This window comes from Corvus moneduloides, chromosome 29, assembly GCF_009650955.1.
Source record: "Corvus moneduloides isolate bCorMon1 chromosome 29, bCorMon1.pri, whole genome shotgun sequence".
NCBI lineage: Eukaryota > Metazoa > Chordata > Aves > Passeriformes > Corvidae > Corvus > Corvus moneduloides.
This window is the reverse complement of record NC_045504.1, coordinates 1,158,010-1,181,294: the sequence shown is the minus strand read 5'-3', so window position 1 is coordinate 1,181,294 and position 23,285 is coordinate 1,158,010. Positions and strand designations below refer to the sequence as shown.

The window sequence follows — 23,285 nt, the reverse complement described above, 5'->3', positions numbered from 1 at the left end:
AAATATGGGTTGCTGTTTAGGAAGCTGAAATATCAGTGAGAAGCTGTGCAGCCAGGGAGAACTGGCAGGGCTGAGAGTTTCATACACACACACACACACAAACATGTATATACACATACAGATAGATATTTATTAAAAGGGAAAGGAATCCTTGCAGTGGCATTGCAAATCTCACTGGCTGCAGATGCTAAAAGGGTCATTAAACATCTGGGAAAGCTTAGAATCCCAGACTTGTTTGGGTTGAAAGGAACCTTAAAGGTCATCCCATCCCATCCCTGCCATGGGCAGGCACACCTTCCCCCACCCCAGGCTGCTCCAAGCCCTGTCCATCCTGGCCTTGGGCACTGCCAGGGATCCAGGGGCAGCCACAGCTGCTCTGGGCACCCTGTGCCAGGCTCCCGCCACCTTCTGAGTAAAGAATTTCTGCCCAATATCCAATCTAAGCCTCCTCTTTGTCAGTTTGAATCCGTTCCCCCTTGTCCTGTCAGTGAATTTAGGAGAGGCAGGGTAACATCACCCAACATTCCCAGCAGAACAGGAACGATGTGAGCCCTAGGCTGGGGCATGGGGGGCTGTGGAGAGATCCTGCCCCTTCCCATGGGGCTGCCAAAGCCTGTCCAGAGCTGCTGATCAGGACAACCCTCCAGAGGATCTGGGCTCCTTGCCAGTGTCTGGCTGCACTGGCCCGTGCCAGTCCCAGCTGTGGAGTCCAGCCTGGGTCTGGATGTGCTGCTGAGGCCCCGTCAGCAAAGAGCCCCATCCCTGCTCCTCCCGCTGCTGCAGCCCTGGCTCATGTTTATTCATCCCATTAAGGTGTTTCTATTCCTCCAATCCGAGAATTATCCAGGCAAGATGACAAAAAGCACCTGCTAATATTAAGCATATAATTATGACAAGGATATGATTGGAGTGAGGAGGTGCTGGTGAGTCTGAGAAAGGGAACTGGGTTGGACCTTAAGCTGCTTTTAGGCCTCGTTTGAAGTTACTGGAGGGATCTGTGTGTTTATTTGTATTTTCCACTAACGGGGGTTTTTATCCTGCTCAGCTGGAGGGAGGAACAGCGGGAGCCTGGCGGGCCTGGCTGTGCTGGTGGCCTTTCTGCCTGTGTTGATTATTGTGGCTCCGTGTGAGTTTGTGTGTGTTGGCAGCATGGGCTCAGCCTGTCCCCAGCACAGGGACGTGGAGCCTGGGCTCTGCAGGATGCAGCAAATCCAAACCCCCACTCCCGTTCCCCCTGGATGCTCGTGCTGGACTTGGGGAACCTAAGGGACAGCGAGGAGCAAAGGATCAGGTGGCTGCATGTCCTCATGAAATTCGTGTTTGTTGTGGATGAGCTTTGCTTGCCCCGGCAGATCACTCCCTGGGCCAGTCTGTACTTGGAAATCTTCCATAAACTGCCCCAAAAAGGGGTTCAGAAATGCTTTCTGTGACCCCCCTCACCGCAGGGCTGAGCTCTGCGGGCAGGGAGCGCCTTTCCCTGTGCTGAGCCATTCCTGGGCTCCTTCAGCTGCCTGGTCCCGGTCCCTGGCTGAGGAGAAGAGCCTCCTCCTCTGGCTCCTGAACCTCCTGGGCCATTCCCCGCAAAGCTCCAGAGCCCAAATCCCGCTCAGTTCCTGCCTTTAACACGCTTCACTTCGGGCAGGTCAGAGGGGACTCTGCAACAACTTTGGACCAATCCCTTCGTTTTGGCTGCAGGAACAGCCCAGCGAGGCCCTGGGTAAACTGGCCCCACGGGCCTTGCGATAACCCTGTTTTATTTTCCCAAACCTCCCCGTTTGGCTGGCCCTGGACCTCTCATTCCAGCTCTGCCTGGAGCTTTGTTTGGGATGAGAACCACAGAGCAACAGTGGCCCCGAGTGGGCATGGGGGACAGAACAGCCACAGCACGAGAGGAGGAAATTAATGAGGAAATTCATTACAGACTCACCATAAAGCTCTCTACAGTCAGGGCGTCCCTGGCACGGGTGGAAATCCAGCCCTGAACAGGAATTTGGGTTGTGGATCTTCAAAGACTCTTCCAGCACGGCTCAGGTGGAGCTGGAAAGGGAAAGGGGATGTGAAAGAGCAGTTCAGCCTCTTCTGGCACAGTGTCACCTGCAGGGACCTCTCCTGCCCTCGGCAGAACCCCAGGGCAGAGGGGACACCCAGCACCCACCTAGGCTCTTGTGGTCATTTGTCCACCCACGAGTGCCACCAGGCTCTGGTCCTACAAACCATCCACGAGAGGTTTTGGACACCTGTGAGCAGCCCCTTCTTGTCGGCGCCCTCCGAAGTCACCCCATTCCCATCCCTGGGCTCCCACCTTCCCTGGAGGAGAGGAGGAAGCGGTTCTGCCGCTCCTGCTCAGCACCAGCAGGGCCGTGGCTGCCGAGGGAGAGGGAAGCGCGGAGTTAATCACCTTCATTACCAACCCCGAGCCTGGAGTTAGAAATTTAAAAGTCAATTTGCACGGGAGAGGTGTGGTATGGGCAGGGCTGTGACTGAAACAGCGCTGTCGTGTGAGCTTTGCTTTCCAATCTCCCAGGAATTAGTGAAACTTCCATGCTTCTGACATCCTTTTGGACCCGTATTTGTGGTGTCCTGGATGTCACTGGGCTGGGGGTGCTGCCAAAAAGCAGTTTGGCCTCAGGGGCATCCTTGGCAATGTCTTTTCGGGGGGGGAAAGAAAAAAAAAATCACAATTCTTCATCTTCTTCCCCACGGTCCGGTGTAAGCAGAGCAGAAACTGCCGCACCTTCCTCAGGAATTTATGGGATATGGGGAAGGAATTCCGCCCTGGGAGGGTGGGGAGGCCCTGGCACAGGTTATTCCGTGGATGCCCCATCCCTGGAAGTGTCCAAGGCCAGGCTGGATGGGGCTTGGAGCAGCCTGGATGGATTCCGAGCCCGTCCCAATGGATCCCAGTGAGTCCTAGAAGATCCGAGCAGATTCCAGGGGATCCCAGTGTGTTCCAAGGGATGCCAACAGATCCCTAGAGGATCCCAGAGGGTCCCAGTGAGTTTCAGCAGATCCCAGTGAGGCCCAGCAAATCCCAGCATCTCCCAATGGATCCCACCAGATTCTAGTGGGTTCCAGCAGATCCCAGTGTGCTCCAGTGGACCCCAGCGGGTCCCCATGGGTCCCAGAGGATCTCAGTGTGTCCCAGAGGATCCCAGTCTCTCCCAATGGATCCCACCAGATCCTGGTAGGTCCCAGTCAGTTCCAGAAGATCCCAGCATCTCCCAATGGATCCCACCAGATCCTGGTAGGTCCCAGTCAGCTCCAGAAGATCCCAGCATCTCCCAATGGATCCCAGCAGATCCTGGTAGATCCCAGTGAGTTCCAGAAGATCCCAGCATCTCCCAAGGGATCCCAGCAGATCCCAGTGTGCCCCAGATGATCTCAGCGTGTCTCAGCAGATCCCAGAGGATCCCGGCAGATCCCAACAGCTCCTAGCAGATCTCAGCGGATCCCAGTGGATCCCAGTATCTCCTGGTGGATCCCAGCAGGTCCCAACGGATCCCCGCAGGCCCCGGGCGATCCCAGCAGCTCCCACTGGATCCCATCAGGTCCCACCGGATCCCAGAGGATCCCAGGAGGTCCCAGCTGATCCCAGCAGCTCCCACCGCATCCCAGAGGATCCCAGTAGGTTCCAGTGGATCCCGGAGGATCCCAGTATGTCCGTGCGGATCCCAGGCGGGCCCCAGGGGATCCCAGTAGATCCCACTAGATCCCAGCGTGTCCCACCGGCTCCCAGCGGCTCCCAGCGGATCCCAGTAGGTCCCAGTAGGTCCCAGCAGGTCCCAGCGGCTCCCCGCGGCTCCGGGCGCTCCTCAGGCGGGGAAGGGCCGCGCACCCCGCCCGGGCCCGGCCCCGCTCCCCCCCGGGCCTTTGTCCGTGCCCGGCCCGGCCCCATCCCCATGGAAACCCGGCCCGGCGGAAAGGGCGGACGGCGGCGACAAAGGAGCGGGGGCGGGACGGGGGCACCGCCGGGCCCGGCTGGGCCTGGAGCCCCTCCGAGCTCCAGAACCCCCGTCCTGCTCCGGGGAACACCGGGGAAGAAACGCCGGGAAAGAAACGCCGGGGAAGAAACGCCGGGAAGCAGCGAGGGGACGGACGGAAAGGCGCCGGAGAGCAGCGAGCCCTCGGGGTGAGGCGCGGCCTGCGCGGGACAGGGGGTGCGGGGGAGCAAAAAACCACCCCGAGTGAGGGGATTTTTTTAAGGGAAACAGGCGAGAGCTGAAATATTGAGATTAGAAGGTGGCAGGGGTTGGAAGGGACTTTTTTTCCAGCGCTTAAAGGGGCTCCAAGAGCGCTGGAGAGAGACTTTGAGAAAGGGCATGGAGTGTGGGACAAAGGGGGAAGGCTTTAAGCTGAGGGAGGGGAGGTTTAGGTGGGATTTTGGGAAGAAATTCCTCCCTGTGAGGGCGGGGAAGGCCTGGCACAGGTTATTCCATGGCTGCCCCATCCCTGGAAGTGTCCAAGGCCGGGTTGGATGGGGCTTGGAGCAGCCAGGGACAATGGAAAGTGTCCCTTCCCATGGTGATCCTGGCTCCCTTCCCACCCAAACCATCCCTCGATTCCTTGAGCAGGGCCAGTGCCCGTTTATAATTTTCCGGTTTGTGGCTGGGATCCAACCAACTCCCCCAAAACATCAGAAAACATCAGCCTCTCTCCACTGCTTTTATCCCTGATGGTTTTTGCTTCAACTCGCGATGCAAAAATATCCCCTCTGGGGATTAATGTCCAGCAAAACACACACAAATCATTTGTGTGGGGCACTCGAGGTGCTTTTCAAAAGACCACATGCTCAGAAAAGTAGTCAAAAGGTAGAAAATCAACCACTTGCCCAGCAAGTTTTGGCACAGCCACCGACACCAGCTCATGACACTGATGGCAAAAGCTCCCAAAATTGTGTCTGTATCTCACGTGATCGTTATCAAGGGAGCAAAATGCAGGAGTTACTGATAAATGTTTTTTAGATGAGCCCAGTCCCAAAGACTAAGCAAGGCTCAGGCACTGGAGAGTTTGAAAATACGTATGATATGATGGTCAAACCCAGAACAAGACACCTGGCTGCCTTTTGGGTGCTTCTGAAATGGCTTGCAAAGGAAGAAAAAGGCGTTACAAATTTAGGGAAAAAATAAGAATATACCTATTGCAAGGAATTGGGGAAGAACCTTCACCATCACACATTTATTAGTAGATTTTTGGCCTGAATCACACAGCTTTACCCTCTGCTTGCTGTCTCTGGCTCTTTGGTGGCTCTTAGAGAATTTTTATTGGGGAACTGGGTGCTTGTACCAATAAAGCCTTGTGGTTGTATTTATATTTATTTATAAAACCTTTCTCTGAGGATACCACAAAGCAGTCCAAGCTGTGATTGGGATTTCCTGTTGCTGTTTCTTTGGGTGTGCAGAGGATTTCTGGATCTCCTGGCACTGCTGATGCTGCCCTGAAGCAGCTTCAGGTGAAGTGGGTCTTAAAGCTCCATCAGTCATAAAATTGCTCAGAGTTTTGTCTTCCCAAAGGCCTTTCCCAGCTGTTTATTAGGTGGTAAATTCTCTGGGTTCACTCTGGGCCACTGCATCCTTGCTCGTGGCTCCTGTTCTTCCTGTCTGCAACAAATGATTTGAGGCTGGGAAGTGACCAGGGATGAGCAGGGGGACAATCAGCAGCTTTTTCACTCCTGACACGTTTCTGTGTGCTGGGGACACGTCCCTTCCCTCTCTGTGTCCAAACAGGGATGTTCTGGCTCAGGACATGCTCCTCCCACAGAATGGGACGCACTGGCCTCCCCCAGCACCAAAACCAGCCTTGTGCTGCTCCCTTCAGTCTCTGCTTCCCAAATTTGTCACACCTGGAAGGAGCAGAGGGACAGTTGGGACCTCAGGGAAGACTGACTGGGTTATTGAAGGTACAGAAACACCTGGCAGGTGCCCCCAGGCCTCCAGAGCTGCGTGTTGGGATGAGGATGAGGCTCTGGTGCTCTCCTGGCAGTGCTGCTGCTCCTCTGGCACATCCCTGCAGCCCCTGGTTCTCTCCCCACTTTCATCAGGCCATGCTCAGACTCCCGGTCCTTTCCCAGGTTTGGTGCAATTAGGGCTGAGGGGAGCTCCAGGCAGGAGGAATGAGGGTTCCTTCAAACCTCTGATTCCGGGGATGTGGCTGCCCATAAAGCCACAGCCATTCTTCTGAGAGTTTTGTGCTATTTAATTAATCATCTCCAGATTTTCTGCTTGCTGGTGACTTCAAAGCAGGCACTTTTGAGGTGCAGCCTCCCAAAATCATGTTGAAAGCTGGTGTCTTCATCCCCCAGAGTGAAGGAACACACAGTCACAGGCTGTGGGAGATTTTTCTTCTTCCTTTAGTGCTTTATTCCTTTGTCTAAGATTTTTTTCTATGACATTTTTAGGCACAGCCTTTGCTCACCCTGCAGATGGGTGTTTTCTGGACTTTGAGTTTTCTCCAGGTCCCAGTTTTCTCCAGTGTGATCACAGCTGGTTCACAGAGGGATTTCTTTCAAGGATTATCAATTTAGTGGGTTATCGTTCGCAGCAGGAAGGGTTTTTCTGATAGAATTTCAACCCCTGCCTTCTTTCACCATTCCAAGGTGGATTTTACTTGTCAAGACAACCGTGAAGCTTTCCATGAGTACAAGGAAAACCAAATCCTTTGGGTTTGCATTAGGTGTGCTGAGGTTGTCAGTGCTGTGCCTCTTCTCTTCAGCACCACACAACTTCACAGCCCAGTCTGGGCAAAAGTCAGGTCCTTGCCAGCCCAGGAGGGAGGCAGGGATTTGCCTCAGGATTGATTCTCTGGGATTTTAGCCTTGAGCACAGAGGTGCCCCAGCCTGAGGCAGGAAGGACAGGCACTGAGGAAAGCAGGGATGCAGCAGGAGCTTGTCCTGTGCAGGTGGAACCCACGTGGTGTGATCTTCACCCTCTAAACATGGGTGTTTTGGGGGGGTTTCTCCTCAGTTCTGAGCTTCTGACCGTGGTTCCACTGCGGGGTGAATCTCCTCTTGTTTTATTCCTGCTCTGGGCTCTTCTCCGCCAGCAAGAGCTGCCTGAGGTTGGATCTTCAGGTCGCATTGACCCCGAGGCAAAAGCTCCTCGTGTCAGGGAATTCCTTGTCTTGGATTGCACTTAACATCTCCCCTTTCACGGGAATCGAGGGCGTGCTTGGGAGCAAACAGCAGCCTGAAATTTGTGCCGTTCAGGGATTCCAAATGCGCTCGTTCCCGGCCAGGGCTCTGTGACAGAGTTTGATCAATTGTTAATAGGTCAGTGGCTGTAAATGGACCTTTCCTGTTGTTTTGACATTGTCTTCATTTTTTTCCCCAACAGAAGAGGCACAGTGTTTCTTCATTAAAGCCTTGATTGACAGCTTGCTGAAAGGGAACCCATGGTAGCTGCTTTTCCTTTCATTTCTCTGCTCAAACCTCAGGTTTTTGGCGTTTTTTCACCCCGACAAGCAGAGCTCCCCTCACCATTGTCAGTGCTCTGAGCTAAATCCTCTTTCATCTTTATCCCTTGGCTTCTGCAGCGAGGAGGATGCTGTGCTGATGATGCTGAGGGAGATGCAGCAATGAACTCTGCTCCAGGATTTAGCTCTGCCCTCAGCCGAGTGCCGGGGATGCTGCGGAAAGGTTGCCAGAGAGGCGGATACCAGCCTGCATCCAGGTTTTTGCTGCGTCCCTGCTGCCGAGCGAGATATGGATCATCCCCAGGATTATTCCTGCCGTGTCCCTGCGGAAGGAGGGGACGCTGGAGGTGCTGCCGTGCCGGGGAGGTGCCGGTGGGTGCCGGACCCTGCGGCGCTGTGGATTTTTCAGTTCTGGAGCCGACGCTCCCCTCACGGTGAGGTCTCTGTGGCGCAATGGACGAGCGCGCTGGACTTCTAATCCAGAGGTTCCGGGTTCGAGTCCCGGCAGAGATGATCTCCAGGCAGGTGTCTGTTTTATTTTAGTGCCATTTCCCTCCCAGGTCCTGATCCGTTACATTTATAACGCCCCCGAGGGTTTGCATGGGGAGGGAACGACTTTTCCCGGCACGGCTGATGGATGCAACATCCCTGTGCTCCCTTCTCCATCATTTCTCCTCCGTCATCTCCCCCTTCCCTCGTTCCCTTTGGTATCTCCTCCAAGCAGGTGTTTTAACCCCACGTGTCCCCCCAGTGCTCTCCCAGATTTGATACCTTCTTCTTAATGGGAGTTCTGGTCTCTCCAGTAGGGCCCGGCTGGAGGGCAGTGGGTCAGAAGCTTCTGGTGGCGTTTCCTGGGATAAATGGGGTCATTTTTTTCACAGGTGGGGCCAAAGAAGTGTAGGTCTCTGACCTGAATGTCCACCTTGGTAAATTTGGGTAACCCAATGCTCCCCACCCAGACCTCTGTACTCTGAAATGGTTTTAAACTGCCAGAGGGCAGGGTTAGATGGGATATTGGGAAGAAATTGTTCCTTGTGAGGGTGGGGAGGCCCTGGCACAGATTATTCCATGGATGTCCCATCCCTGGAAGTGACCAAGGCCGGGTTGGACGGGGCTTGGAGCACCCTGGGATAGTGGAAGGTGTCCCTGCCATGGCAGGGGTGGGACAGAACAAACTTTAAGACCCCTCCCAACCCAAACCATTCCATGACTCCATGCTCTCTGCACAGTTGCCAGCCCCAGGATACCCTCCCATTGACTGGATTTCTGGTCTCCAGTGGAAAACCAGTCCATCACTGGGCTTGGCTTGTTTCTTGTTCTCCTTGTGGTGTCCATGCAAATGCTGGAAATGCTCAGCCTGTGTGGAGAGCCAGGCCCTGGTGGTGCTGGAAGTTCTGCCTGCATGTTCATCATGGCAGAGGTGTCATGTCCATCACATCCAGGGGGGAAAGGCCAGAAAATTATTCAGAAAAAGAGAAAATACATGGGCAGTGAGCATGGGACACACCCAAAGGAAAATTGGGTAGGAATGAGGGGAGAAAGGGCAGATTCTGCAGAGATCACTTGTGCCTTCAGCAGATGGGGAATGAAATATCTTCATTTGCATTTTGGGACAGAGGCAGCGAGAAAACTGAGATTCCAGTTTAGCTGTGGTTCCACTGGGAAGGGCTGGAGCTCCTCTTCCCTAGACAGGAGTGTGGAAGAGCTCAGGAGTAGATCCTTGGTGTTACCAGGTGTGTTCTCCTGCTGCTGCTGTGTCTGGGAACCCCAGAGTGCCACAACCCTCAGGTTCAGGTACCCCTGGGGTTCAGGTACCCCCCAGGCCAGGGCAGGTGACTCCTGGGACCCCCTGAATTCAGGCACCAGAGTTGTCCCCACCTGTGTGGGACGAGCTCTGTTCATCACCTCACCTGTGTGAGGAGGACACAGAGCTCCTTGTGTCTCTCAGCTGCATTTTTGGTCTCCCTCGGTTTCTTTTTCAGAAGGTCCTGCAGCTCCTTTCAGCTTTTCCAGAATTTCCATCGCTTCCATAATCTTCCCAAACCTTCAGCTCCCCTCTTATCTCACCAGGTCGCCCTCAGGTGCACTGCCCGTGAGGTGAGGAGTGTGAGGATTCCTGTTCCCCTGCAAAAAGAGAAATTCTCATTTAGAAAGGAAAAAAATCAGCCAAATGTGCTCGGGAAGGTGAGGAAAATGAGGAATTAGTGCCATTCCCTGCAGGACACAAGCCCTGGCACTCACTCAAGGTGCACCTGGCCTGTCACTGCTGCAGGGTGTTGTTCCCAGTGAGGGAACTCTTTCTGGGATTTTGGCAATGACCACGTGTGCAAACACAGTTCAGAAGCAGTTCCCTGCTAATTATCCCCCATTCCCCATCAGAATCAGGAAGACTTTGCTTTCTGTCCCTGGAACATTCCAAATTCCCTACAAAAAGGATGTTTGGGATGCCCTATGCTGAAGAGGGGGCTTGCACAGAATCTTGTGTTTATCCCTCCAGACCTCGGGCAGCATCAGGCTCCCAGGAATGAATCCCCACCTGGAGGGACAGGGAATTTGTCTATGAGATCCCCAAACCCTTCCCTGTGGGGCCAACACAAGTGGTGGAACAATCCCATGGCAACCCTAGAACTGAGAGAAATGAGGGAATTCTCCCCTGGGAACCCTAGAACCAACAAATACAAGGGAATTCTCCCCTGGAAATCCTACAACTGGCAAAAAGGGTGGAATTTCTCCCATGGCAACCCTAGAACCTAATAAAACCAGTGGGATGATCCCATAGCAACCCTAGAACCAACAAAAACAATGGAATTCTCCCCTGGTAACCCTAGAACCAACAAAACCAGTGGAATGTTCCCCTGGAAATCCTAGAACCAAATAAAATGGAATGATCCCATGATGACCCTAGAACTGAAAAAGTGGTGGAATTCTCCTCTGGTATCTCCAGAACCGACAAAACCAGTGGAATGCTCCTCTGGAAATCCTAAAACTGACAAAAAGGGTGGAACATTCCCCTGGCAACCCCAGAACTGCCAAAGACAATGGAATGTTCCCCTGGCAACCCCAAGTCCAACAAAAACAACAGAATGCTTGTTTGACCACCCTAGAACCAACAAAAACTGTGGAATGTTCCCCTGCCACCCCCAAAACCAACAAAAATTGTGGAATGCTCCTCTGGAATCTCCTTTCCCGTGGGCTCTGGAGTGTTCCTCCTGCCCAGCAGGTTGGACACCTCTGCTTCCCCCTGGTTCAGCACCCACCCCAAACGGGGCCAGGGCAGTGACAGGGCTGTGACATGAGGGGACAGTTTGGGGCTCTGTGCCCCTGATCCTTGAGGAATTTTTAACCCTGCTCCTCCTCCCTGCTCTCCCCCCTCATGGCTTCCCAGAGCCACTCCAGATCCAGCACGGATGCGGTGCCTGCAGGAGGGGTTGGGCTTCCCCAGGAGCTCCCAGGGTTTGGGGGTCAGGTTTATCTCTAAATAAATTCATCATTTCTGGCTGTTTGGTCATTTAATGCCTGTGCCGGGGGTGGGGGGTGGAAAACCCCCCAGGCTGGGCACTGCCAGGGGGCTCTGCGGGGTCTGTGCCAACCCCAGGAGCTTCAGGAAGGCCAGAGACAGGTGCTGCACCCACCCTGGGCAGCAAAAACATGGGTAGGGTGGGGGTCTTTGGTGTCCTGGGGGGTGGAGGTGGGGTCTCTCTTGGATTTGGGGGTCTCCAAAGTATGGGGCAGTGAAGGTGAGGAGGTCTGGGGAGCTCGGAGTGGTCATGGGGCGGCGTCTCTGGAGGAATGGAGGAGGGAGTTTCCCCTGTATGGGATGATGAAGGAGGGGGGTCTCCGCTGCCCTCCCTGGGGGATGGACATGGGGGTCTCTGTTGTCGTGGAGGTCTCTGCTGGACTTGGGGGTCTCCAGAGCACGGGGTGGTGACGCTGAGGGGTCTCTGGAGTGCGGGATGCTCCAGAGGCCCCAGGGTGAAGCTTCAGAGACCCCAAAGGCTCAGAAACTCCACGAGGTGAAGTGGCAGGGGGTCTCTGCTGCCCTGGGGATGGAGGTGGGGGGGTCTCTGCTCCCCAGAGCAGAACAGGGGTCTCCCTTGTCCTGCTGGATTGAGGTGGGGGTCTCTGCTTGATGGGACGATGAAGGAGGGGGGTCTGCAGTGTCCTGAGGAGCGGAGGCAGGAATCTGCACAGAATGCCAGGCGGAGTCTGGTGGGTCTCAGCCGCGCTGGCAGCGGAGTGGGGGTCTCTGCTCTGAGGGGTGATGGACAGGGGGTCTCTGCTCTGAGGGGTGATGGACACAGGGGTCTCCGCTCTGAGGGGTGATGGACAGGGGGTCTCTGCTCTGAGGGGTGATGGACACAGGGGTCTCTGCTCTGAGGGGTGATGGACAGGGGGTCTCCGCTCTGTGGGGTGATGGACAGGGGGTCTCTGCTGCCCTGGGGGACGGACGGGGCTCGGCGCACACGGCGAGCAGGAAGCAAAACTGCAAACTCCGAGCAGCTCCTGTCTCCCTCCAAACCCGCGATCGCTCCCAAGGGCTCCTTTAACGCGCGGGGCGGTTCCGGGGCGGTCCCCGGGCAGTCCCAGGGCGGTCCCGGGGCGGTTCTCGGGCGGTTCCGAGGCGGTCCTCGGGTGGTTCTCGGGCGGTTCTCGGGCGGTTCTCGGGCGGTCCCGAGGCGGTCCCGGGGCGGTCCCGGGGCGGTCCCCGGGCGGTTCTCGAGCGGTTCCGAGGAGGTTCCGAGGCAGTCCCGGGGCGGTTCCGAGGCGGTCCCGGGGCTGTTCCAGGGCGGTCCCGGGGCGGTCCCGGGGCGGTCCCGGGGCGGTTCTCGGGCGGTCCCCGGGCGGTTCCGAGGCGGTCCCGGGGCGGTCCCGGGGCGGTCCCCGGGCGGTTCTCGGGCGGTTCCGGGGCGGGTCTCGGGCGGTTCCGGGGCGGTTCCAGGGCGGTTCCGGGGCGGTTCTCGGGCGGTTCCGGGGCGGTTCTCGGGCGGTTCCGGGGCGGTTCTCGGGCGGTTCCGGGGCGGGTCTCGGGCGGTTCCGGGGCGGTTCCGGGGCGGTTCTCGGGCGGTTCCGGGGCGGTTCTCGGGCGGTTCCGGGGCGGTCCCCGGGCGGTTCCGGGGCGGTCCCGGGGCCGTGGTCGGGGCCGGTCGCGCCATGGCCGCCGGTGCGGGGCTGGCGCTGCTGGCGGCGCTGCTGGCGGCGGCCGGGGCCGAGCGGGGCCGGAAGGTGAGCGGGAGTCGGGGGGTACCGGGGCCGGGGGACCGGGGCCGGGGTGCGGAGCCCCCGCCGCGCTCCCCGGGCTCTCTCTGCGCTCCCTCCGCGCTGCGATGGTGCCTGAGACCCCCCCGTCCCCTCCCGCTCCCCCTGGGAATCTGAGAATCCCGGGAGAGCCGGGTTGGACCTGGGGTCACCCAATCCAAGCCCCTGCCCAGGCAGAGTCACCCAGAGCGGGTGACACAGGGACATCCGGGTGGGTTTGGGATGTCCCCAGAGCGGGACACTCCGTGCTCGCCCGGGGCAGCTGTTCCAGGGCTCTGCCACCCTCAGCGTAAAGAAGTTCTTGCTCGTGTTGAGGGGAAACTTTTGGTTCAGTTTTTGGCCTCGGAGGATCCTGTCTGGAGCAGAGGCTGGGCTGGACCCCCCGAGATCCGCCCGGTCGCGCTGGGGCCCATCCTTGGGTGGTTTGGGGAGGGGAGGGGGCTCCCCGGGGCCGCAGCCTCACACCGGGCACATCCCACGTGCGGCTGGAGCTGAGCCCGCCCCTCCCTACGTCCTGACAGGGACCGGGCTGACCCCTGCCCTGCCAACCATGCGGTGACATGGCCCAGGGCCACCCACCTCTGTCCCTCGTGTCCCCTTTGTCCTAATCCAGTGAGAACAGCATGGCCGTGGGCAGGGAAAGGGCTGTGGGATAGGAAGGGAAGCAGCTCCAAGCTGCTCCCAAACGTCCGGCTGTGAAATGCTGACCAAGCGCGTTGAGCAACACCAGCGCTGCAGAGTCACGGGAGCCGAGGCAGCTCCGATGTCCCATCCTCCCAGGACGCCGGGATTGTCGTGCCGGGCTCAGAGCGCTCCCCAGCCCTGTCCCTGTGCCTGCCTGCAGGTGTCCATGCAGTACAACCCCGGCTGGAACGGCTCCTCCGTGAACCTGCTGCACGTGCGGGCAGCGGGGCCCGGGGACAGCCTGCACTACGTGTGGAGCAGCATCGGGGCCCCCGCCGTGCTGCTGGTGGCCACCCGGAGCCCCAGCAGCGCCCTGAGGGTCAACTGGACCCAGCTGCTCTCGCCCAGTCCTGCCGGAGCCATCTGGATCGACCCTCCCGACAGCGTGGTCTATTCCACGGCCGTGGTCTTCACCAAGGTACTGTGGGGAAAGGGCTGCTCCGGGGCAGCTGGGGCTGCACAGGGTCCCTGGGCAGCTTCCCAGCTCCGGGGAAATCCCCACCATTCCCATCCGTTCCCATCCAAGGAGGTGTCTGTCTCCAGCCTGAGCTGCTTGGCTGAGGCAGGGTTGTTCCCTGGATTGCAAAGCTCCCGTCCTGCTGGTGCTCCCAGCCCCTCTCCCCTTCCCTCCCTGCAGCTGTTCGAGTTCAGCGAGGCCAAGCCTTTGGGAGAGCTCTTCTACCCCACCTATGACCTGTCCGAGTTCTCCTGGGACAGCCTCAACCACACCCTGAACCACACGGCGCTGACGGCCGAGCTCAGCGGGGTCCCAGCCACCGACCCCGGCGGCGGCTTCGCCAACGGCAGCCTGGCATTCCGGGTACGTCCGGGGGCGCAGAGAATGTGGGGAATATCCTGTCCAAAGCCCCTTCTGGAGCGGGAATGCTGCTCCTCAGCTCTGCCTGTGCTGTCCCCCTGACCCGTGTGCCCCGCAGGTGACAGCCTACGAGGCCAGTGGCCGCGCCGGGCGCCTGCCCAGCCTCCTGCACACGGCAGACAGCTCCCAGCTGGAATTCATCCTGGCCGGGGTGGCCCCGCGGGGAAACGGCTCCCGCTTTGTGCTGGAGGTGGCCACGGTGGAGGAGGCGGGGGCGGTGCGGAGGCTGCGCTCGGAGCGCTCCATCGACGATGAGTACACCCCCACCATCTTTGAGGTGAGCGAGGGGTGACCCCGGGCTGGGGGTGACCCTGCTGTCCCTCACCTCACCCTGTCCCTCCCCAGGTGCTGTCCCTGGTAGCCGAGTCCCAGAACGGCAGCTCCACGCTCGGGTTCCTGCAGTGGAAGGCGACGGCCTACGGCTCACGGAGCCCCCGGCGCGAGGACGGCATCCGCTGCCGGGCTCAGGGGCTGCAGGCGGCCAACTGGACCCTGCCCGTGTCCAGCATTGTCCAGGCCTACTTTGGGGAGAGTCTGGGCAGCACCTGCACCATCAGCGCCCTCAATGTGTCCTTTGGGGGAGAGGAGGGACGGGTGTACCAGGAGAAGCGATACCTCAGCTGGTGAGAGGGGTCCCAGGGGTGCGAGGGATGCTCCTGGGCACTAACGATGTGCAGAGGGGTCTGAGGGGATGCTCCTGGTCATTAACAACATGCAGTGGGGTGTGAAGGGTCTGAAAGGATGCTCCTGGGCACTAATGATGTGGAGAGAGGTCTGTGGGGATGCTCCTGGTCATTAATAATGTGCAGTTTGGGGGACTGGTAGGTTGTAGGGTTTCTCTGTTTAGTAACAGTCTCCCTGTCAAAGTCTCGAGTTTCCCCATAATCCTGTAGCAGAGTTTCTTGAGGAGCCTGATCCTGCCCCGTGTGGGATCTTGAGCTGACCCTCTGGGGTGGGAAAGCCCCAGGGATATGTGGGATCTTGGGCTGAATCTCTGAGGTGGGAAAGTCCCAAAAGCCCCAGGGATATGTGGGATCTTGGGCTGAATCTCTGAGGTGGGAAAGTCCCAAAAGCCCCAGGGATATGTGGGATCTTGGGCTGAATCTCTGAGGTGGGAAAGCCCTAAAAGCCCCAGGGATATGTGTGATCCTGGCCTGACCCTGTGAGGCTGCAGAGCCCCAGGGCTCCCAGCCGTGGGTCAGAGCCCATCCCCGTCCCTGCCCTGACGTGCCCCGTGCCCTCCCGCAGGTCGGTGCTGCTGGGCTTCGGGCAGCCCCCCAGGGACACCTTCTCGGCCCTGGTCATCTCCATCACGGCCGTGGCGCTGGGCACGCCCCTGGCCATGCTGCTGCTGGGCAGCTGCCTGGTGCTGCTGGTGCGGAGGAGACGCTACTCGGAGTACGAGCCCATCAACTGAGGGGGCCGAGTCCCACGGAGACCCCTGGGACCCTCCCCATTCCCGGGAATGGCCGTGGCTGTTCCGGGCCTCCGGCGCTGCCGCCTTCTCCGCCTCCCCTCTGAGCCCCAAGGGGACCAGGGTGACACTTGCAGCTGCCCACGCCACGTCTCCTGTGTCCTGCTCCTTCCCACTGCCAGGTCCTGCGCTGGATTGCACGTCTTCCCCAGTTTTTCCTGATCCATGCAGCCAAGGGAAGCGATGGGGGGGGTTTGGTCAGGGAAATCCCACTCCTCCCAAGGGATACAACCACTGTTGTCCCAGCTGCAGGCCAGGGACTGGCTCCAGTGCCACTTCCAGGGATGCTTGGGCTGGGGAGCAGCACCACTCCAGCTTCCCAGCACATCCCAGCTCCTCCATCCAGGGCTCACGGACTCCTCCCTGCTCCCACGTTCCTGCTGCGCTGGCCTGGGACGTGAGGGACACCCAGTGCCACGTCACAGCAGCTGCTCAAGCTCAGGTGTGTCCAGTCGGGCCATGGGGGGCTGGTCCAGCCAAGATGCTGCTCCTGGATACCCCATGGGGCTGGATCCCAGGTGCTGCCCAGGTGTCAGGAGCCCTGGGACGAGTGTGGCCTGTGGCTGCTCGGGGTTCTCAGAGGTACCTGGGGCTGTGCTGGGTTCTGAGTTCTCCATCACCAACTTGTCTTGAACCAAATAAAGTGGATTTCTAAACACAGTTTCCTGTGGGAATGCTGTACTGCGGCTCCTGGCAGGAATGGGAGGGTCAGCAGGAGCCAAGGGATTCCCTGGCCCTGGACTGAGGTGTGGTGCTCGGGTCAGGGGGGGTTTCCCTTGAGCTGTGGTGTCACAGAGTGTCCAGGGCTGGGGGCTGTGACCCCACTGAGAGGTCACTTGGAAGAGTCACAGAATGATGGAATCTCCTGAGCTGGAAGGGACCCACAGGGATCACCCAGTCCAACCCCAGGCCCTGCACAGACGCCCCAACAACCCCACTCTGGGCATCCCTGGCAGCGCTGTCCAAACGCTCCTGGAGCTCTGGCAGCCTCGGGGCCGTGCCCATTCCCTGGGGAGCCTGGGCAGTGCCCAGCACCCTCTGGGGGAAGAACCTTTCCCTGATCTCCAACCCAAACCTCCCCTGGCCCAGCTCCAGCCGTTCCGAGCCCTGTCCTGGTCACACAGAACAGAGATCAGAGCTGCCCCTCCTGAGGAAGCTGCAGACAGTGTGAGGGCTGTGTTCTGAAAGAGGAACAAGCCAAAAAACCCAACTGAAAGTCCCAAACTTCCTTGTCAACCCCTTCAGAGCAGGAACCCCCAGCTCAGCTGCAGCCACAGCCACAGAAGGGTGGTTCCACGGGAAGCTGTTCCATGGGAAGCCTTGCTGTGCTTTTTGAGCGGAGAACTGTGGTGTTGCTGTCCTTTCTGGTTCTGTGCAGGGCTGAGCTGTGTTGAGGATTTTGTAATAAAATAAAAGGAAAACCACGACAGAAGCTGCCTGGCTTTCACTCCCAAAGCTGTGGTGTCAGGGAGCTGTGAATCCCTCATGGCAGATTTCCTGCTCTCTTGGGCTGTTGTCATACAATTGGCATGAAGTGACCACAGGAATCCCAGACTGGTTTGGGGTCATCCAGTCCCACCCCCTGCCACGGCAGGGACACCTCCCACTATCCCAGGGTGCTCCAAGCCCCGTCCAGCCTGGCCTGGAACACTTCCAGGAATCCAGGAGCAGCCACAGCTTCTCTGGGAAGGAAAGCCCGGGGCAGGTGAAGATGAGCAACAGCTTTCAATCGTGGCACCTTTTGTGTGGGAACAATCCTGGGATGTATCCCAGCTCTGGGGGTGGTGTCCCAGTTTTGGAGGAGGGCTCGTGAGAGGAGGTGACAGAACCTTCCTGGGCACAGCAAGCGCCCGGTGCCAGCGTGGGTGGGGACGATGACAAACTGCTCTCTCCTCGCCAAGCTTCCATCAGCCACCTTCAGGAGCAGCCACCCGCACCACCCCCACGGGGCGGGCGCTCTCCTTCCCCCAGCACCTCCTGCCATCGCTGTCCGGAGCCCGCAGCGGGTCCCGCACACGCTGCAGAGCAGTCACCTTTGCCACCACGCGTTTCTCACGGATTGTCCCCTCACTGGGGCTTTGCTTGCTGAGCCCTGATCCGAGAGGAAAGGGGGTTAAAAACTGAGTCTTCAACAGCTGGGAACGAATCCGAGCAAGGAGAAGCAGCAGCCTCCTGGGAGCGGGACACTGGGGGAGATGGTGGGGGGAGATGGTCGAGGGGAAGCCTCGAGGAGTGGCTGAGGGTACTTGGTCTGTTCTGGAGGAGGAGAGGAGAGAGGGGAGGTTCACTGCAGTCTACAACTTCCTTGTGAGGGGAAGAGGAGCAGCAGACACGGATCTCTGCTCTGTGCTGACAGCGACGGGAGCCAGGGAACGGCTGGAGCTGGGCCAGGGGAGGTTTGGGTTGGAGATCAGGGAAAGGTTCTTCCCCCAGAGGCTGCTGGGCACTGCCCAGGCTCCCCAGGGAATTGTCACATTCCCGAGGCTGCCAGAGCTCCAGGAGCGTTTGGACAGCGCTGCCAGGGATGCCCAGGGTGGGGTTGTTGGGGCGTCTGTGCAGGGCCAGGGGTTGGACTGGGTGATCCTGTGGGTCCCTTCCAGCTCAGGATATTCTGTGATTCTGGCCAAGTGGAGCTGATCTGGGGGCGGTGCTGTGCCTGGGGGGGGGGCAGGATGGAGGGGTCTGGGGGCGGTGCTGTGCCTGGCGGGGCAGGATGGAGGGGTCTGGGGGCGGTGCTGTCCCTGGGGGGGGGGCAGGATGGAGGGGTCTGGGGGCGGTGCTGTCCCTGGGGGGGGGGCAGGATGGAGGGGTCTGGGGGCGGTGCTGTGCCTGGCGGGGCAGGATGGAGGGGTCTGGGGGCGGTGCTGTCCCGACCTCGGGGGTCCCTGCCCCGTTCCCGCACACCCGCGCGGCCCCTGCAGTACCGCGCTCCCACCACGCGGTGGCAGCAGCAGCAGCGCGGGCGGGCGGGAGGAGCTGACCCGGGGCGGCACCGGCGCTGCCGCTCCGCGCGTTGGGCTCCGACCCGGCCCGGGCGGGGCAGAACCGGCGGCCTTTCCTTTCCGAACCGGGAGGCAGCGGCGGCAGCGCCCGGGGCCCCTCAGCCCCGCGGTGCCGGTACCGGCGGGCGGCGGCGGCGGCGGCGCCACTGCGCATGTGCGGAGCCCTGGGTGCAGTACCGACCTTTGGCCACCGGGCGGCGACAGCGCCCTGCGGGCGGTCCGTGCTCGGTACCGCCTCTGGTACCGCCCCCGGCCCGGGACCCCCCTCCGGCCCCGGTCGGTGACACCCCCGGTACCGCCTCTGGTACCGCCCCCGGCCCGGGACCCCCCTCCGGCCCCGGTCGGTGACGCCCCCGGTACCGCCTCTGGTACCGCCCCCGGCCCGGGACCCCCCTCCGGCCCCGGTCGGTGACGCCCCCGGTACCGCCTCTGGTACCGCCCCCGGCCCGGGACCCCCCTACGGCCCCGGTCGGTGACGCCCCCGGTACCGCCTCTGGTACCGCCCCCGGCCCGGGACACCCCTCCGGCCCCGGTCGGTGACGCCCCCGGTACCGCCTCTGGTACCGCCCCCGGCCCGGGACCCCCCTCCGGCCCCGGTCGGTGACGCCCCCGGTACCGCCTCTGGTACCGCCCCCGGCCCGGGACCCCCCTCCGGCCCCGGTCGGTGACACCCCCGGTACCGCCTCTGGTACCGCCCCCGGTTCGGGACCCCCCGGTCCGTACCCCCGGACAGACCCCGCTCGGACACCGCCCCCGGCCCATCCCGCTCTGTCCGGCAGCTCCCGCGGGATGAGGCCCCGGGCAAACTCCGGGCCAGGAATTTCTTACCTTCGGTGGGAAACCCAGACCTGCAGAGGATCCCTGGGGAGGGTCTGTGGTGGGAGGTGAAATCTGCTCTGCCAGGGAGATCCTGCCCCAGCTCTGTAACAGCCCTGGAATCATGGAATCACAGAGTCACGGAATGCTCCGGGTGGGAAAGGACCTTGAGGTTCATCCCATCCCATCCTGCCATGGCAGGGACACCTCCCACTGTCCCACGCTGCTCCAAGCCCCAATGTCCAGCCTGGCCTTGGGCAGTGCCAGGGATCCAGGGGCAGCCACAGCTGCTCTGGGCACCCTGTGCCCCCACTAATCCCTGTCCCCAAGTGCCACATCCACACAGTTTTTAATACTCCGGGGATGGTGACTCCACCACTGCCCTGAGCAGCCTGTTCCAGTGCCCGACAACTCTTTCCATGAAGAAATTTTTCCTGATACCTCATTTAAACCTCCCCTGGCCCAGCCTGAGGCCGTTCCCTCTCCTCCTGTCCCTGTTCCCTGCGAGCAGAGCCCGACCCCCCCGGCTGCCCCCTCCTGTCAGGGACTTGTGCAGAGCCACAAGGTCCCCCCTGAGCCTCCTTTGCTCCAGCCTGAGCCCCTTTCCCAGCTCCCTCAGGAATTCTCCAGCCCCTTCCCAGCTCCGTTCCCTTCCCCTCCACTTTTTTCTTGGGGTGAGGGGCCCAGAAGTGCCCCCGGGACTGGTGGCACTGGCAGGACAGGTGCCCTGGCACAGGGAGCAGCGATCCTGGCCTTGGAGAGACCCCCAGCAACTCCCCACCCCCGGGCACGGCATCCCCACCCTCACTGGGGCAGTTCCCTTCCTCCTCCTCCCCAGAGAGCACCCCAAGGAGGGAGCTCTGACCCCCCCCCGGCACAGGGACAGCTCCTGCTCCATCCTCCTGCTGTATCCCAGCTCCTCAGCCTGGCCGGGGAAACAAAAATCTCCCCTTCCCTGGGCAGAGCAAAACCCCAGATTTTCCCCAAAAAGAGGCCCAAAGCAAGGCTCGTGCTGGAGATGGAGCCTCTGCTCTGCCCCCGGGGTTCTCGGGGCTCCCGATCCCCTTGGGGCACCCCTGGGGCTCTGTCCCTGCCAGCCCAGCCCGGGGCTGCCACACTTGGAGACGTCCCCGTGATGGGTGAGCGGGGCCTTCTGGGCCCCCCAGAACCGGGATTTGCCAATCCCTGGGCTGGGGGGGTCAGGGTGGGGTGGGGAAGATGAAGGTTTGGGGCTGGATTTGAGCTGGCGTTGGGTGAGGTGATGCCCTGCAGTGCCCGGCCAGGGGGACACTGCTGGGGACAGCAGAGCAGGACCCCAGCCCCGTGCCAACCCCACCCCCGAGTGCCCACACCCGGCCGTGGCGTGTCCCGTGCCCCCATCCCACAGCAGCCTGGCTGTGGGGTGCCCCTGTCACCCCCGCCCGTGGATCCCTGGCCACGGGGTCACCCCTGTGGCCCCCAGCCCCACGCATCCCAAATATCCAGATCCCCCACCCCACGTCCCAGGGTGCTCCCAAAGGTGCCAAAGGCACCCAGGCAGGGGACAAAGCTCCAAAGAGACCCTCAGGACCCCCTGTACTGTCCCCACCCCTCACCTTGGAGCTGGGAAAGGGGCTGGGAGAGGCTGGGAGGGGCTGGGGGCCTCCGTTTCCCTGGACAGTGACAGTGACAGTGACGCATCCCCAGCCCCGTGGAGGTCTGGGCTTTGTTCCCACCCTGCAGGACCCCCGAGGGGCGGGGGGGACAGCGGCCACACGGGACAAATGAATTCGGTGTCCAGAGGGACGGGGCACGATGACCCAGAGCTGGGCTGTGCTGCGGCATGGCCTGTCCCCCCTGTCCCTCTCTGGGACACCCCGGTGCCCTCCCTGTTCCCTGCACTGCACCCCCATGACGGTGCTGGGGCACACTGGGGGAAACTGGGATACACTGGGATGCCCCAAATCAGCACTGGGGTGCCCCAAATCAGCACTGGGGCGCACTGGGGGAAACTGGGACACACTGGGGTGCCCCAAATCAGCACTGGGGCGCACTGGGGGAAACTGGGATACACTGGGGTGCCCCAAATCAGCACTGGGGTGCCCCAAATCAGCACTGGGGTGCACTGGGGGAAACTGGGATACACTGGGGTGCCCCAAATCAGCACTGGGGTGCCCCAAATCAGCACTGGGGTGCACTGGGGGAAACTGGGATACACTGGGGTGCCCCAAATCAGCACTGGGGCGCACTGGGGGAAACTGGGACACACTGGACATTGCTCCAGATGTCAGAACTGGGGCGCACTGGGGAACACTGAGGGTGCTCTAGGGAACACTGGGGACTCACTGGGGAGCACTGGGGGTGCACTGGGAGCTCACTGGGAGCTCACTGGGAGCACGCTGGGCACCACGGCCCCAGCGGGTGTGGAGCCGTGCCCGGGGCGGTGCCAGGGCCGTGCCGTGCCCGTGCTCGGGGCAGGAACAGGGACAGGGACATCGTGTCCTGCCAGCACATTCCTGCCTGAGTCACCGCTGCCTCCTGCCCGGGCAGGTCCGGCCCCGCACCCAGTGACCCCTGCCCCCACAGCCTGGACACTCCCTGTGCCCCCATAACCCCCAAATCCCCCCAAATCCCCCAAACCACAGCCACTCAACACCCCCTGTGTCCCCCAACACCCTCATGCCGGGGAGGGCTGGGGGTCCGGAAGAGGAGGAGGAGGAGGAAGAGAAGGAGAAAAGGAGGGCGAGGAAGAGGAGGGAGCAGCCCAGGGACCACGGCCAGGCTGGGGAGCCAGGGAAGGGGGGTTTGGGGTGTCACGGGCACCCGAGTTCCTGGAAAAGGGTCCTGGCAGGGCTGTGCTGTAGGGACAGAACCCCAGGGTGGGCTCAGAACCCCCAACCCCGGGCAGAGCCGGGGGACAGCGGGACCTGAGCCCCGGGAGGGGACAGGAGCCGTGAGGGGGGGCAGGATGGGACCCCACCCCCGCTCTGGAGGGGGGGGGCTGAGGCCTGACGAGCTCATGACAGGAGTGCAGTGACACCCGCCCACTCCCGAAACCCAGAGCCCAATGCCCCAAATCTTCGTCATCTCGGCCCAAATGAGTCACCCGCCCCCGCCCCGGCTCCTTCCCCCGCAGGGAAGGAAACCAGGCAAACCCCAAAGCAGGCAGCCCCTCTGCCCCCAGAGCATCTCCGACCTGGGCTGGGGGCCCCGTCCTGCCCAGCCCCCTGCCCCAGCTCCCAGGAGCTCCCCACAGACCCCCCGGCCCCAAACCCCCCCCCCCCTGCCCCACAGCTGGAGGGGGAAGGCAGTGAAAATCTCTGCCCCACAAGACCGAGGGGAGCACAGAGCAGCCCCCCAAGCTCCCGGAGCCCCCAGGGGGAAAGGGCCACACCTGGAGCCAGAGCAGCTCCCGCACCGTGACAGCCCCCGGGGCGTGACCGAGCCCCAAACGGGCACCGATTTGGGTATTTTGGCCAGCTGGGGGATTTTGTGCATTTGCATGAGCCCCTGCTCGGGAGCTTTCGGGGCCGGGCTCAGCCCCAGCTGCTTCCTCAACATTTCCCCCGCCCCAAAACCCACCGAACCCCCCGACCCCCTCCTCGCCGGGGGTCCCAGAGCAAGGGGAGACCCCAAAGCAGGCGCTGAGATGTCCCAGCCTGCAGCACCCCCGTCCACAGCAGCCCCACAGCTGCGTTTTAATCTTCAATCTTTAGTTCCCCCCCTTCCCCCCCGCTCTTATTTACAGCCCGCTTCGGGGAAGTCGCGGCGGCTTCTGCGAAAAGCCCT

General features: G+C 60.8%; 2 protein-coding genes, 1 long non-coding RNA gene and 1 other non-coding gene across 4 annotated transcripts; 3 read left to right on the top strand and 1 right to left on the bottom strand.

The window, feature by feature from the left end:
• Positions 1–368: 368 nt before the first annotated feature.
• Positions 369–3,638, bottom strand: LOC116436478. Its single transcript, XR_004237021.1, has 3 exons — positions 2,399–3,638; positions 1,928–2,037; positions 369–1,262 (listed from the first exon to the last, which is right to left on the bottom strand). It is a non-coding gene; the product is annotated as an uncharacterized LOC116436478 (long non-coding RNA).
• On the top strand, positions 3,638–8,456 carry LOC116436477 (translation initiation factor IF-2-like). Its single transcript, XM_032093619.1, has 2 exons — positions 3,638–4,129; positions 7,529–8,456. Exons 1-2 carry the CDS (start codon positions 3,657–3,659, stop codon positions 7,572–7,574), a joined length of 519 nt encoding a protein of 172 aa, XP_031949510.1. The 5' UTR covers positions 3,638–3,656; the 3' UTR covers positions 7,575–8,456.
• Positions 7,848–7,921, top strand: TRNAR-UCU. Its single transcript has one exon. It is a non-coding gene; the product is annotated as a tRNA-Arg (tRNA).
• A 4,061-nt stretch (positions 8,457–12,517) lies between the features above and the next one.
• On the top strand, positions 12,518–16,359 carry GLMP (glycosylated lysosomal membrane protein). The gene is made up of 6 exons (XM_032093601.1): positions 12,518–12,631; positions 13,509–13,766; positions 13,986–14,168; positions 14,284–14,502; positions 14,571–14,848; positions 15,474–16,359. The coding sequence occupies exons 1-6, from the start codon at positions 12,560–12,562 to the stop codon at positions 15,640–15,642; spliced, it is 1,179 nt and encodes a 392-aa protein (XP_031949492.1). The 5' UTR covers positions 12,518–12,559; the 3' UTR covers positions 15,643–16,359.
• Positions 16,360–23,285: the final 6,926 nt, after the last annotated feature.